The 15,729-nt window shown below is 28.4% G+C and overlaps 1 protein-coding gene and 1 pseudogene across 1 annotated transcript; both read right to left on the reverse strand.

Annotated features, from left to right (window-relative positions):
- Positions 1-2,377: 2,377 nt before the first annotated feature.
- On the reverse strand, positions 2,378-3,918 carry LOC113863029 (RING-H2 finger protein ATL67-like). Its single transcript, XM_027496404.1, has 2 exons — positions 3,907-3,918; positions 2,378-3,733 (listed from the first exon to the last, which is right to left on the reverse strand). Exon 2 carries the CDS (start codon positions 3,663-3,665, stop codon positions 3,114-3,116), a length of 552 nt encoding a protein of 183 aa, XP_027352205.1. The 5' UTR covers positions 3,666-3,733; positions 3,907-3,918; the 3' UTR covers positions 2,378-3,113.
- Positions 3,919-8,085: 4,167 nt separating this feature from the next.
- Positions 8,086-10,939, reverse strand: LOC113862493 (annotated as a pseudogene).
- Between the last annotated feature and the right edge of the window lie 4,790 nt (positions 10,940-15,729).

Raw genomic sequence — 15,729 nt, forward strand, 5'->3', positions numbered from 1 at the left:
TCCATAAGAACCCTCTATACCATTTGTAGGGTATAGAATAGTATACAAAATCAGAACATCCCTTAAAAAATATACCAATTATTGGGTGTTAAGACCCTTACAGGTAGAGAGATAAGACATATTTCTAAGGAGCTACACATACCTTTACATAAATGTAAATAAATGGATAATTATTTTGGTCTTTGTGGTCTCAACACAATCATCATAATATTCAATACCCGACTTCTGAGTCTGTAAATTTCTCTCAATATCGTTTTTTATTTAAGTTTAATTGTATTTTTACATATTTTAATAATTATGTGTAGTTTTATTTTTTTAAATTTTATAAAAGCTAGTTAACTCATTAATTTTAAATCGAAACAAATTTTGTCTCTCAACTATTTTTTTACTTTATATTCTTGAATTATTATTTTTATTCAAAAATTCCAAAAAATTATGATGCATTTAAGATATGAAATAATTATGACAGTTCAAAAGTAAAGAAATTAGTGAAAACTTAATAGCATTTGAAGTATTTATTAAAATATAAAATTAGGATTTAAAAAGAAAGTTTATAATTTTTTTATTCTGAGTATATTTTAATGATTTTTTAGAAAATAATTTAATTAATTCAATCTGTAATAATTTCAAGTAAAATAATAAAAAAATAGATAAAAAAAAAAGTTTGATAAAAAACCCGATTAGCTTGATACTGAAATCTCACACAATCTAAATTAAAGGAAATAAAAATATAACTAAGTCTTTTATTTATTTACAAATTTCAGATTCAATCTCAAAAAAAAAAGTTTATAGGTAAGTAAAGTTGACGAAATAGACCTTTTCAATTGAATTGACCACCCTCTGTTTTTTTTGTTAAATTTATCCATTTTTACCATCTCCTCAGATAAGCTAATTAGGCGGCTAACTGGCCGGTAAAAAATTGTTAAATTTAGTTGTTTTGAGGAAGCACTTTCTTCTTTATTATCCTTTTTAAATTTAAATTTCTTAAATTTTTTGGTACCTAAAGTTGTAACCTAGTTCTTTGTTTGTTGTTGGACTTTTAGTCCCGTTTATTAAAAAAAAAAAAGGACACAATTTTTTATTAAAATAAGAGTCAACCTTCAATAGTTGTAACAATCACTAATTAAATTTGATAAAATTTGTATTCTTTTTTCTCTAACCTAACCATATCATGTTATTAAATAACACGAAAAGATTAAGATTTGTTCTTTATGAGGAATGGTAAGTTGTGTAGCTGTAAGGATTCTTTAAAAAGCACCTTTGCCTTGCGTTGACAGAAGATCATAGCCATGAACCCATGGCCTTTGGAATCCCTTGGAGCTTCTTTGCTTTCAAGTTTAATCAGACAGTGAATAGTCTGTTTTGCTTATTATTCAATTCATTTTGGGCAGAAAATGCCTCTACTGGCTCAAGAAGGCCTATTATGTCACCAAGAAGCCACTTTGTTTCATTTCAAAGTTCAACAGTCATGATTCAGAATATCATGTATGAATGTTCAGTACCACCAAATCCTAAAAGTTAGGAAAGTATGGAGTGTGCCTCATAAGCCAAAAAAAGGAAGAAGTAGAAGAAATAAATAAATTAAATATCATGATGTTAAATCGAAATGAAAATTTGAGATTGGATTCCATGTGCTATGCAATTTGATAAATGGAGTTTGGCACTTACCTAGTGGATTATCCAAGTGTTGTTATGGTTGGCTTAACTAATACTTAAATTTCCATCAATAAAAGTGATGTCAACTCAGGCACATCTTATTTTGGGTATTCACAGTGTGTTGAAAGTAATCTCTGCAATATTTAACTAATACATGCATCAAGTGGAACACTGATAGCAACAAACTAGGAACAGCAACTGAGTATAGAAAGCACTAGTGCATAAGGCTCTTATAATTGGTCAAAAAAGGCCTCCAACAGAGTCCAAGTCCTCCCCACTCACTCGAGAATATAGAAAATATATAAATAAATGAAATTGATTTAAAAATAAGCTCTCGTCACATAATGATGGGGAGCTATACAGAAATAAAGTCACTCTTAAGAATAAAGTAAGTTTTTCTAAAAATTAAGAAATGTTGAATCTATTTTCAAATTATTTAGTGAGATAAGATAAGATAACAATATATTTTTGCTGGACTACATAATAAAGCAGAGAATATTTCATTAAGATAAAGCACACGTTACTGTGGTCGTTCGTGCACATAAACGTGCCGAGAATCCTTTGACATTCTACACACTGAAAATGATATTTCATCTAATTCTTGTTATAAAGTATTTTACAACAAGAATGTTGAGAGAAAACAGAAACAGAATGAACGGATATCAAATGCAAGTTGTATACAAATGACGACAAATATAAAAAAGTGGGAAAAAAAGGAAGCCAAAAAGCACCAATATCTTCTTGTTCTGAATGAAGTGGAGGCAAAGTGCAAAGCTAATAAAATAAAGAATGAAGTGGAAGAAAAATAGCATCACCGAGTGAAAAAAGAAAGGTCAAAAGGGCAAAAACAGGAGAGAAAAAAGGGTCATGCAATGTCAAATCAACCAAAATATACTACGGATCGTTTGTTTTATTGTTCTAACATAAAATTAAAATTTGTGACACAAATTAACTAGAGCCCAAGTCTTATTTACATTCAAGAGATCAAAATCAACTTTATTGAAGTCCAAAACAAACGCAAACTGCAACTATAAGATTTAGATAACCTTCTGTCACAATTGCCAGGGACAAAAGGAGCACTAACAATATGTTAACTCATTCCAATTAACAAAAATGACATGAATCATGATCGGATAAGGGTTGTCAAACACAATCTTATAAAGTGAGAAGCAAAGATTTACTCGTAGAATGTTCGAATGGACATGTATCTACTTTTCCTCCATCGCTATTAATTATAGTTTCTGATTTTTCATCGTATTTCCAAACACATATTTGAATTAATGCTATGTAAAAAAAAAAAAAAAAAAACCCTATTACATAATCAAACAACTAACACTCAAAAAAAAAAAAACTCCATCTTCTCCTCTTCACCATCCCCAAAAGCAAAAAAGATAGAAACTTTGAATCTCCTAAAAGCAAAAGAGAAAAAAACCCCATCACAGAAAAGAAAGAAGAAGTCACGTACTTGGTCTTCTATCAGCAGCATAGTGAGAAAGCGGAACCACCTCTTGCAACGGCGTAGATAACGGCGTTGGGAGGGGCGAGTTCCGACAAACGGGGCAAGACCCATTAAGTTTGAGCCACGAATCAAGGCAACAAAGGTGAAAGTAATGACGACACTCGGGCATCATCCTCAGCATCTCCGAGTCCTTGTACTCACAGAGACAAATGGAACACGTGGTATTATTCCGTGTGGTGTCCCTGTCTCTGCTGAACTGAAACCTGGGATAGGAGTTTATGACGCTCTGGTCAAGACCCACAGCGACGTTAGGCTCGGCATCGTCGTCTTCGGCGACGAAGATGACACGTGGAAGGACGAGACCGTCGGTGGTGGCGGCGGTGGTGCGGTGGCGGTTGCGGTGGGCGCGGCAGCAGAGGTAGGAGGAGAGGAGGAGGGTGGAGAGGAGGAAGAGGAATGCGAGGGCTATGGCGATGGAGTAGCCGAGGCCGAGGTTGGTGAAGTATGTGGTTGTTGTGGGTGGAGAGGGAATGGAAGAGGAAGAGGACATGGGGTTGCACAGAAGAGGGAATGAAGGGGAAAGAGATTCTCCATTTGTGAGGAGAGAGAGTGAAAGAGAGAGAGAATCAGAGAGGTTTGGATGATATTTTTGAGGGGTAAAGGGTGGGTGAGGGTTTCATCTGCTGCATTTATTGCTTTGTTTTTGTGGAGAGTCTCAACTCTCAAGCACGCTCTGAGTTAAGATCATGCATTTAATTCTCTATATATCAGAGAGAGAGAGTGAAAGTGTGTGTGAGAGAGAGAGTTAGCAATAAGCTTCACAGTGGTCAGTGGATGAATAGTTGAGTTACTGCTGGGATGTGTCAGTGGAGTTAGCCATAGATTTCGTGTTTGTTTTTTTTAAGTCTTTGTTAACTAATAACATAAGAATAATAATTAAAAAATAAAACATTTTTAATTCTTTTTTACAGTATATTTTTAATTCTTTAACTATTATCAATACTGAAAAATAATTTAAAAAATTAATAAAATACGTGTTTCTTGGCCTAAATTATTAGTATTATTATATTATAATTTTTTAATATGTATTCAACTGTGAGATTTTTTTCTTTCAATAAAAAAATTTAAATATAAAATTTGAACTTAAAATTTTACTAATCAAGTATGCTTCATATGAAATTGTAAAAAAAAAATGCTTCACATGAATCAATCACACGTCAATAATAATAAATTTTCTAATATAAGTTACATGAAACAAGCCTCAAACAAGTAAATCTTTTTAATTATATATGAAAAAATATTATATAAAATAAAATTGTATTTTGGTAAGTTTTATATCTTTAAAAAAAATCTCTATTCTTGTTAGAAAACGTCTTCTTTGGTGTATAAGAAAAATTGTGAGGGTTAGTGTGAGTTAGGTTGAGAAAAATGTAATCATGATTTAGGGGAAAGTTGAGGAAACCTACAACGAGGTATAGAGCTTGTAAATTGATATTCAAATATGCTATTAGGGTGTGAGGATGGGAGAGAGACAGTGCTAGAGTTGGAACTTTGCACCTTCTTTTGTTACAACTTTGCTTTCTCCACTTTGGGTTTTGGAGGTTGGTACTTGGCAGTGGAGGGGAAGCATGGAACCAAATGCAATTATTCATGAGTCAACTACAAAAAAACACTCTTTGCTTTGGTGTGGTTTTTTTGTCTTCTTTATTTATTTTTATTTTTTGGGATAGTAGTTAGGGGAGATGAATTGTGTGGTGGTGGTGGTGTTTGAGGTTGTAATCGTAGGTTGTAATATGGAATGTGTTTGGGGTTCGTTGCAGCCTCTGTTGGTGCGTGGCACAAAGTGAGAAAGTGTTGATGATTTGTTTTTGGGGGAGAAAGTGAGTGTTAGGACAGACTGGTTCACATTAATTTGAGTTGATTGAAAATGTTGAGAGAATATGGAGAGAGAGCAACAAAACATTTTCACTTGCACGGATCCTAGCTAACCTCCATTCTATCTTCAAGAATGCATGAAACTTTGACTCAAAGATTACAACGATAATGCCATTTATATAAAACAAATTAGACAGAGTACTTTTCTTGTATATCAATTGTAATTTCATTTAAATGGTGCATTCCTATGAGAGGTGTTTACCCTTTCTGGGTGTATATAGGAGTGATCACAGGGTGGATTAAAATTGAAGGGAGTACTTCTTTTGTCAAAGCAAAAAAGTAATGTGTTGAAAAGAATGGAGTTTGCTAACCGATTCCAACGAGTACTCAATAATTAGATTCAATTAAACTTAATCATGACATATCTTGACTTTAAAAGACAAAATTAAGTCGTTAATAACAAAATATATGGGTAAAGAGAGCTTGTTATTGGAGATTTAGATTGAACTTTCGTTTCACAAGCTTTATTTTTGGAGAAATATTACTTTTAACGATTAGTTAAAATATATTTAAAATGATAAAAAAAATCACATAAATTTTATTTTGTTTTTTAATTTAATATTTTCTAATTTTTTATAAATTTTAATAAAATTAAGTGTTAGAAAGTACATTAAAACACCTTTTTATCTTGAATAATGCTATTCAAACACTCTCTTTGGATGTCTATACCTAATACCGAGAAAGTGAAGTTTTAATTTAAAATTTTTAAAAATAGACACTGTTGGTATATGATATACGGTATAGACACTTAAACAATGTGTTTGAATAGCATTATTCTTTTATCTTATTTCGTGTAACACTTTTTTTTTTCTCTGGCAACGATTACGGTGACTTATGATATATCACTCATATTAATAATTGGAAGAGACGTAGAAAAAAGAAAAAAATTACGAGACAAAAATATTAATTTAAAAATAACAATAAATTTTTTATAAATTTTAATAAATTTTATTCAATAATAAAAAATATGTTAAGAAAATGTGTTAATAAGCATGTAGTTCTTACATGTAATTCAATTTTTTCTATGGCATTATTCTGGCGTGTTTTTTTAAATAGTTGGATGGTCTTTAAGACTTCTCGTTGGACTGTGTGTGTGGGATGCTGTTATATGTACATTTATACTGCCTTTTTAGTGCGTTGGATTTGGGTTTACTAAAACCTAAATTGTAAAATTACTCTTACTTTCAGCAGACAACATAAATTCTGCTCCTTGTCCTCTTTTAATTGGTTCTTAGTCTTCTTGCTAAGACTTGCTCATCTAATTTAATAATCAGGGACGGTTGGATTTAGGTTTATATAGAAAGTGAGCTATGTTTTTTTTTTTCGTTTATATGTTATTTTTTAATGTTTTAAATATATGCATGTTTTTATTAAGTGTAATTTTATTGTAATGTTGTTTATATTAATTTCGTCAAACTATTAAATATAACTAGCTATAGCATGGATGTCACTTATTTGAGAAGTGATTTTGTAAATTTTAGTGATGTTATTTAAAGTGAAAAATAAAGTTTTGTTTAAATTGAATAATTCTAAATTGCTAAACTATATATAGTTGGATAGAAAGGAATAATATTTTAAAATGTTATAAAATTTTAACTAGATAATTTTTATGTTGAATAAAAAAATTAAATGATATATGTCTTTTGAAAAAAAATTAATTTTTTTTTATTATACTTAACTTTATATAATCATCATTCATAATTCATCATATATCTAACTCTTACTTTTATAATTTTGCATTATTAATTTCATATTCTTTCAAATTCTTAAATTATCCATCCAAGCATAACTTAAAAGATTTACTAATAAACATTAAAAGTTTATATTACAAGTATTTTAAAAAAAATTGAAAGAGTTTTTGTTTATTAAGTATTTTAATATATAGAGAGAAAGATAGGTAAAATGAATAAATCTATCACTTTAAATAATTATAGTTAAAATCAAATTCAATCAAAATTGAGGGAATTTCTACATACACAGAACTTAAGCAAGGAAGATTTTGAAAAATCAAATCATTTTCATTTTAAAACCATTCAAGAAAACATTTACAGATAAAATAAAGTTTTAAAAGTATATAGTAATTACAATAAATGCTCTTGACAGCTGTAATACAATTTTTCAGGACCAATTTTATCAACGACACTCAAGTAAATTGAAAAGGATAAATTTTGTGATCCTCATAAAAAATTTTAAGGATATCATCCATGGAAAATTTTAACTAATAATATTTAGACACATATTTAAATAATAAATTTATTTAATAATAAATTATTATATTTAAATAAATTAAAAAATATTTAAATTAAAACTAAACAAATTAAAATTTAAAAATAAAATAATAATATTATATTAATATATTTTTTATATTTTTAATTTTATTATTATTAATATTTAATTATTAAATTAATATATTATTTATAATTATTTTTATTTACAATAAATAGAAATTACTTAAATATAAATTATATTTATTTGAAACTAAAAATTTATAAAAAAAAATAAAATTTAATATACAAAATATATATAATAATAATAATATATAGTAAATAATATAATTTTAAATAAATTATATATAATAAATTTTTTAAACTTGTCATATATCTTTTTTTTATTGGTAGAAATTTTTTGGGTACGGTAACTATAAAAAAAATTTAAAATACCACGTTACACACCATTGAAAAATAACTCAAATTTAACTCCAAGGAATATAGCTTAGTATACAAAATTAAGAAGAATGTGTAGCTCAAAATTTTCAATAAAAAAGATCATCACAGAAATTTCAAACCGTTCTGTAAGAAGATGAGTAAGCACAGACACAATTGAATTTCGATGATGCATGTCTCAATAAAAATTGGAAAAAAAAAAAAAACAAACAAACACACACACACACACACACAAAAGCTCCGAGTCATCTACGATCGTTCTTCTAAACATGTACATTAATTATTTCATGCTGGCACGTAAAACAAATTTACAAAAAGAGAATCGCCCTAGGAAAATTAACTCTAATTATTTTACCTTAGATTATTAATTAATTAGACACATTCTATGATATTGACACCATTATTACTACCTTGCAACAACGAGTTCCTACAAACGGGACACGATCCATTAACCTTCAACCACTCATCAACACAATCTCGATGAAAGTAGTGGCGACATTGTGGCATCATCCTTAGCATCTCCGACTCCTCATAATCCGAAATACATATGGCACACGTGGTATCGTGATCATGTGTGGTGTCCACATTGGTTTTGCTATAAGGGAAAGTGTGATAAGAGTTGATGATGTCAATGGAGAGCCCATTGGAATTGTTTTGATCATCATCATTACCATTATCGGTTGATGATGTTGTATTAGGGTTTTGGCCTTGTTCACGCTTCACAGAAATATAGACATAACATACCCGAATGAAGAGAGCAACAAAGATTATTAAAAAGAACAACTTAGTGAATATGTCTAAGTCATTTTTATGGGGTGAGGATGAAATGGTGGCAGTGGTGGTGATGGAGATGGAGGGAGAGGGGGAGGGAGAGGACATGGGAAATGGAAAGATGGTTTTTTTTTTTTTTTTGTGTGGTGGTGAAAATTTGACAAGATAAAAAAAATGGTGTTGATGAAATGGAAACTAGTTTGGCACTGGAAGGTTGGTTGGAGTTTTTATTTGTGGTACAGGTGGAGGAATGAGGATTTGGTTGAGTGTGTTGGATCGACAAGACAGAGAACAAACTTGAAGCTAATTAAAGTTATACACCAACAAAATCTAAAAATTAACTTACAAGGAGGTAAGAAATTAACTTTCAATTAATTTTTTTGGTTTTCACAGTTGCTATTGTACTTGTTTATTTTATTTTATTTTATTTCGTTATTTGGGTTGCATGTTGTCGATAAAAGATTTTTATTATAGGACTTGTTGCGTAATTTTATTTATTTAGTGCCTGTTTGGGGAAAAAAGTTCACTTAATGGAGTCTGATTTTTTTATATCAAATTAACGGATTAGATTAATTACATACACACTTCAAAATACAATGGATGGAAAAAAAGATGGTCTTCAAGAAAAATCCGTTTCTAATCAATACAAACAGGCCCATATCTGTGCGTTAATGAAATTTAGACAACCCATTCTTATCGTTGATAGGATAAATGGGTTGTGTTAGAATTTTTTTTTCCCTTATTGTCTTTCTTTCTATTTTTTTTTTCCATCGTTCTATCCTCTTTTACCAAAGGAAGTGTTAGTGCACGAAATCAAGGAAATTAATCAACTAATGACGTATTTTAGTTGTCATTCATTACTAAACATGCACTTTGTCTAAAGCCTTCTGATCACACTCAAAAAGCAATGACCCGTCCTATGTGACTAGATATAGCTAGGACACCGAAAATGAAAGTTCATAAAAAATTACTTACTAAAAGTAATCTATTATTTTGGGGTCCTATGCAGTAGTCCGAACTATATGGCAACAAGAACGAAAAGTCAAACAAGAATTCATACAATTCCACTTGTGCCACAACAATTGGGCTCCCTACGGTGTGTGATCCACCATCTTCAATTCAAACAAGTTCCCCAATGAGGTATTTTCCTTCTTGTATTTGACATACTTTATTGTAACATTGTACCTCAGCTTCTCATTTTTATATCTGAATGCTAATGTCTGAGGTGACTCTGTCACCAAAGAGCCCTTGGGTTGTGTCTGGCTCAGTAAGTAGCAGCACACTCTCCAACATTGGTCACTGTCCTCTTAAACTCTTGGAAAACTGACTTCTATTTTTGTTGTAGAAAACTATAAATGAAGGGGTAGTTAATATCAAAGGATAGTTTTGGACAGTCATTGGAAGTTGAGCTTGTAACGGTTAAGATTTGTTTCTGGGTGTACTTTAAAGCACATAGGAGATTAACATGGTCTTGTGGGGTGGCATCATATATCAAACCTGGATCAAGTGCTCTATTAGGATCAATTTCACCACCTCCTATGAGGAAGGTAGCCATTATCTTTAATTGGATTTTGGGTTTTATCCAGAATGCTAGCTGTGGTTACTAGTGCTGACCTTATAGCAGCAGCACTCCATTGAGGGTATGCAGCTTTCAAAAGAGCAACAGACACCAGAATCATGAGGGCATGGCATGGCATGGATGTTCCAAGGATAATATTGTAGTCATTTGGTAAGAATTACACTTTGGTGCCAATTCTATCTGCTACTATACGAGGAGAGTAAGCAGCAATAACAGTAGTGCCAGGTGCCATTATCTCAGGCTTGAAGACCAAAGGAAGGACCTCTTGAAGAGTATGAGGCAACAGCTGTGCTGGCTTTATTCTAACAAATGTTCGTGTTGATGTTGGCTGTTAGCTTTTTATTGCTTTTTTCATACATGATAACTGGCTTTGGTAACATTCCTCATTTGTTTATACAATAGTCAGGGTCTGATTTTGAATCACACAGATTGATTCCTTCTGGGCCCACTTGGGATAACACCTGCACTCAGTTGCATGCCATAGGCCACTTGAAGAGTTTAGGGAGAGAAGTTCAAAGGTGTGAGTGGTGTCCATGGTGGCAGTTCTGTCTTCATATGCTGCAACAAAGCCATGGGAGTTCTTAAGAGCCTCTTACTCATCCGTAGATAACATTGCACAAAAGCCATACATGGCATGGTTATAGGAGTATAGTAGTTTCTGTTGTTGCTTGGATGATTGATCAAGTGTGGTTGTTTTTATGGAATGAATGGTGGATTCAAACCAATCATGATGAGTTTTGAAGGCTTGAGCAAAGAGGGATTTGTCCGTGTGGGACTATGTATATATGTGGAACTCTCAGCATCGCCATGAAGAGCCAATAGAAACCATGGAGTGATGAGGAACATGAATGGAAGAGAAAACACAAACTTGGGCATTGGTTCCATAAATTGTTTATGCTGTTGACGATGAAAATATTTGGCTTTCAAACAAGAAATTTAAGTCTATAGAGCATCAATGAAATTGACTTATAATTATTTGCGAAATTGAGGATGATATTACAAGAAAAATAATCGAACAGATATTAATTTCTTACTTTAGAAAGTGCTTTATAATAGTAAGAAAATAGGCGGTTATATCTGTTGGTATAAGGCAATAAAACTCATGTATGACTTTTGTATTGCTATATTGCACCCATCAGATACAATTGCTTACGCTGCGGTCTATGCACGAACAAGTCAAAAACGATTTCATTAAACGTTTTATTTGGTCAATAATACAATATTGTTGTGTGGACACACACAAACTTTATCAAAATTAATTAGTGTAGTGAAGTGACCCCTGTGCACATGCCTGAAAATGTCAATTTTGGTGTTAATCAATGGTTTTAATATCCAATCCCTGGTTTATACTTTATCAAATTGATATATTTACCATTATATAACATGCTAAGTAATAAATTAATTTTAAATTACATAAATTTATGTGAAATAAATTTTAAATTAATATTAAAATATTTATTATTTATTTTATAATAAAATTTTCATAATTTTTTATAATTTTTTCTTATATATTTTTCCTTTTTTTTTAATATTCTCGCTCACTTTGAAAGCGATCATTCGCATAAAATTTATATTTTCATAACAATATTTTATATACATTTAAGAGCTTAATTTTAATACATTCTTAGTGTAAAAAATTGTTTACTGTCAACTAATTTAATTAGTATGCACTGTGTATATTGTTGAAGCTGTCCTTAGCAGCATCAAATCAATAAGCCAAACGATTTGGGTATAATTTAAATTTAAATTAATTAGTTCTATTAAATTAATTTAAAATCTAATAAACTACAGCACGTACTCATTTTTTAAAAATATGGGTATAATTTTTCAAAATATAAAAGATAGAATACAATTTAAACTTCTCTCTCAAAAGGTATAATTTACTTTAATTTTATTATTTATTTCTCTCTCTTATAACACAATATTATTATATTATACTTATTAACACAAATTCAGAGAAAAAAAGAACTTATTAATATGAATGGATGTTCATCTCTATTATATTAATGTAAAGTCAGTGAAATAAGTAATCCACATTAATAAAAAATAAAAAAAACATTAATCATAAAATAGTAAAAGATCGAGTTACATCATGTTCCTGAGAAAATGTGTATCTTCCCATTTAAGTAAAACAACCATGGAACTCAAATACAAATCCAAATTTGTTTAATATGCTTATTTTCTGTACTTTTCAATCAAAGGTTTTCTCCTTAATTAGTTGTTTATCGTTGTCTTCTTTTAAGAACAACCCTCCCTTTATGGGCTTTCTGTTGGCAATAGCTCTCTTTACTTTGGTATTATACTTTTACTATTTAATTAGAATGTATTTATAGAGTAGAATACAGCATAATTTTTATATTCTCATTTAATTATGAATTATTGTATTACTAAAAAAATATTAATTTTTGTAATAACTAATTTACATCTTGAATAAGACTCTTCTAAATCAATTTTGTTTGTAAACTGAAAAATAATAATTTATTATTAATATAATTTAAAATACATAATGATACTAATATATAGAGATTTGAGAGTAAATAATTTCTTACTTTTTTATTTTATAAACAAACTCGCTTTAGATTTTTTTTAAAAGTAATATTTATCATGTTTTTTAATTACTTAATTTTTTTTTGAAAATTATACTAATAGTGTATTAAAGTTAAATTTATTATTATATTTATAAATTTAGTGTTTATTTAGAAACCTGATAGATGATGTTCAACCTCATTGGACACTTTTGAAGGCACCTCAAATTAAGTTTTACTGAAAGAAATAATAAATTTTAATTCTATTGAATGGATGAGGTTAGAACATGGCTAAAAAATATTAATTTAATATAACATTACCAATTAAATATTTTTTAATGATTTATTATAAGATAATTTTTATGATGTTTTATAAATTAAAGAAATATTCTATACTCTCTTCCACATAAAATAATTACTATAATTAATTTTACATTAATAAGTAATAAAATTAATGATTTATTTAAAAAATATAAATATATTTTAATTTTCAAAGTATTAGAGAACTTTTAACCATTGATTAAAATATATATATAATGATCTTTCAAATTTATGAATATCATAATATATACATTATTATAATTAAACAAATAATACAATAGTCTCACATTTTTATCAAAAGTAATAAGGTATTAATTAACATAATATAGTTTCAATAAAGTATAAAATAAAATGTAATAAATATTTTAAAAAATTATAATGTTTAATATTATTAATTTATTTAATTATACATAAAGAACACTTAAACTCTTCAAATTATAAAAATATCATATTAATACTCTTGAAATAATTTTTTTTTGAAAAATCATAATTCATGTATGTGAATAAACATAAAGGAATTGAGATTATCCTAATAAGTGTTAATTTGATATAACATTGTCAATAAATGTTTTTTTTTAATAAATTGTTATAAGTTAGGAGGAAAATACAATAATCTCACCTTAACAGTAATAAGGTAATAATTAGCATAATATAGAATTAATAAAGCATAATAAAGTATAATTCTACATTTAGTTTAATTTAGATTTTTTTGTTACCTTTTAAAATTAAAGATTTTGATACCTATTATCGAATTTTACATAAAAAAATACAATTTCTTAACTAGATTTCAGATATTTTTTATATATGATATCTAAAAATAATATATCAAAATATAATGCTTTTAATATATATATATATATATATATATATATATATATATATAAAGTGATTTAGAGATACAGAACAACTAAAATTTATAAAATACTAAAAATTATTAATAGTGATTTTTTAAAAATATTAAAAAATTAAAACTCGTCAATAATATTTGAAAAATATAAAAAAAAACTTAAAAACAAAAAAATTGTCTATGACAGTTTTTAAAAATGCAATAATATTTTTTTAAAGTATGAAAACTCATTATTGATATTTTCTGAATTTTTCTAATATTTTTGTATTTGTTTCAAAATTCTATATTTTAATATTTTAAATTTTTTTTCATATAAATAAAGGAGCCACTGTATTTCAACACGTGTTTTTAGTAATTACATTATTTTTATATTTTTAATTACTTTTACTATAGCGTGCGAGTGCAAGTTTTAATCTAAAATATCTATAGATAAAAAATTGTATTTCTCCGTAAGAATAATTTTTTTTCTACCAATTTATATTTTTGGGGGTTATTATGTTTATTGATGTTATTTTTATTAATATTATTTAAAATATAATTATTTTTTTAGAATATATAAAAGTATAGAATAAAAATTTATTAAAAATTATAATATTTAATTAATAAAGAGTGCTCAAACTCTTCAAATTATAAAAATAACGTATCAATACTCTTAGAATATGTTTCCTTTAGAAAAATCCAAGTTAATGTGCGTGAATCAAACGTAAAAATTGTGACTAAAGACGTATAGCATTCAATCGCAGTTCGTAATTGATGAAATGGAGTTACATGGAGTCTATAACGCAGAAACAAACAGATTGTGAATTGGTAGATACACAAATGTTGCTTTTCTGCATCAATTTGTTTTCTATTTCCAGAAAGGAAAATCCTAATCTGTGGATTTGTTCAATGCTGAGATTCCAGTGGATTATATTACATTTCGCGGATTTTGAGTAGATTCATCTACCTGCAAATTAGATATAATGATATAAATATAGAGATAATCTCCAAAAGAAGACCTGTACAAAGAAGAATAACTGAGCAAGGAATCAAATTGACCTACTGGTTTTGTGTTGCCACCGACAGCTTCAAAAATATCCATAAAATTAACGAGCAAGATCAACTCGTAAGCATCAAAACACGGATACGGATACAGATTTCGGTTTCCAAATTTCAACGCTTAGCAGCTTTTTCTGTGACTTGTTTGCACCACCAAAACATAAAATTAACAGCAACTTTTGTCATTTCACAATTTTGTCAGTGCCAATTCTGCCTTTGTTCTGTATATTAAAATACGGAAAATGATGTTTGTGTATCATGGAGAAATATTTTTAGGTGCCCTTTTTCTTTTTATTTTAGGGCTTTTTTTAAAAAAAATACATGCATGTATGGATATATATGATTGTTACACTAATAAACTTAAATTATTACATCTTTTAATAACTTTTAGTAGAAAAAGAACTATTTACTTCTTTTTCATTTTAAAATAATATAAGTGGTGATGAAAAAAATAATGTTAATTTATTTTTAGTAAAAGATAAAAATGTATTTACTCATTTTGAAAAAAAAAAAACAGCATTTTTATGGCTTCCTATTAAATAAGAAGTGAATACATTTCTATTTGTTTACTTTGGAGACGAGTTTAATTTAATAGAAGTATTTTACCCCCATAAATGTATAATAAATTCAGAAGAAGTTTTAGTAATTACATCTTTTAATATATTTTTTAATTACTAGATGAATTTCATACAATTCTTATCAAATACGGAGTAGACCTAAGTTATTCAACGAGATGTAGATAAAATTCATCTAAGATGTTAAAAAAGAAATATAAAAAAAATGTTTCAGTTATTACAATTGATTCTCTCACCTTGACTCTTAAATTTTGATAATATTTCCATGTATCCACATTACAGTGTATATAATGAAATCTTGCTTGACTTGTCCTTGCTATGCCATAAGCATTCGTATCTGATTGGTGCAATGCACAAGTC

The sequence above is a fragment of the Abrus precatorius genome, unplaced genomic scaffold, assembly GCF_003935025.1.
Source record: "Abrus precatorius isolate BTA unplaced genomic scaffold, Abrus_2018 Scaffold3, whole genome shotgun sequence".
Taxonomy (NCBI): Eukaryota; Viridiplantae; Streptophyta; class Magnoliopsida; order Fabales; family Fabaceae; genus Abrus; species Abrus precatorius.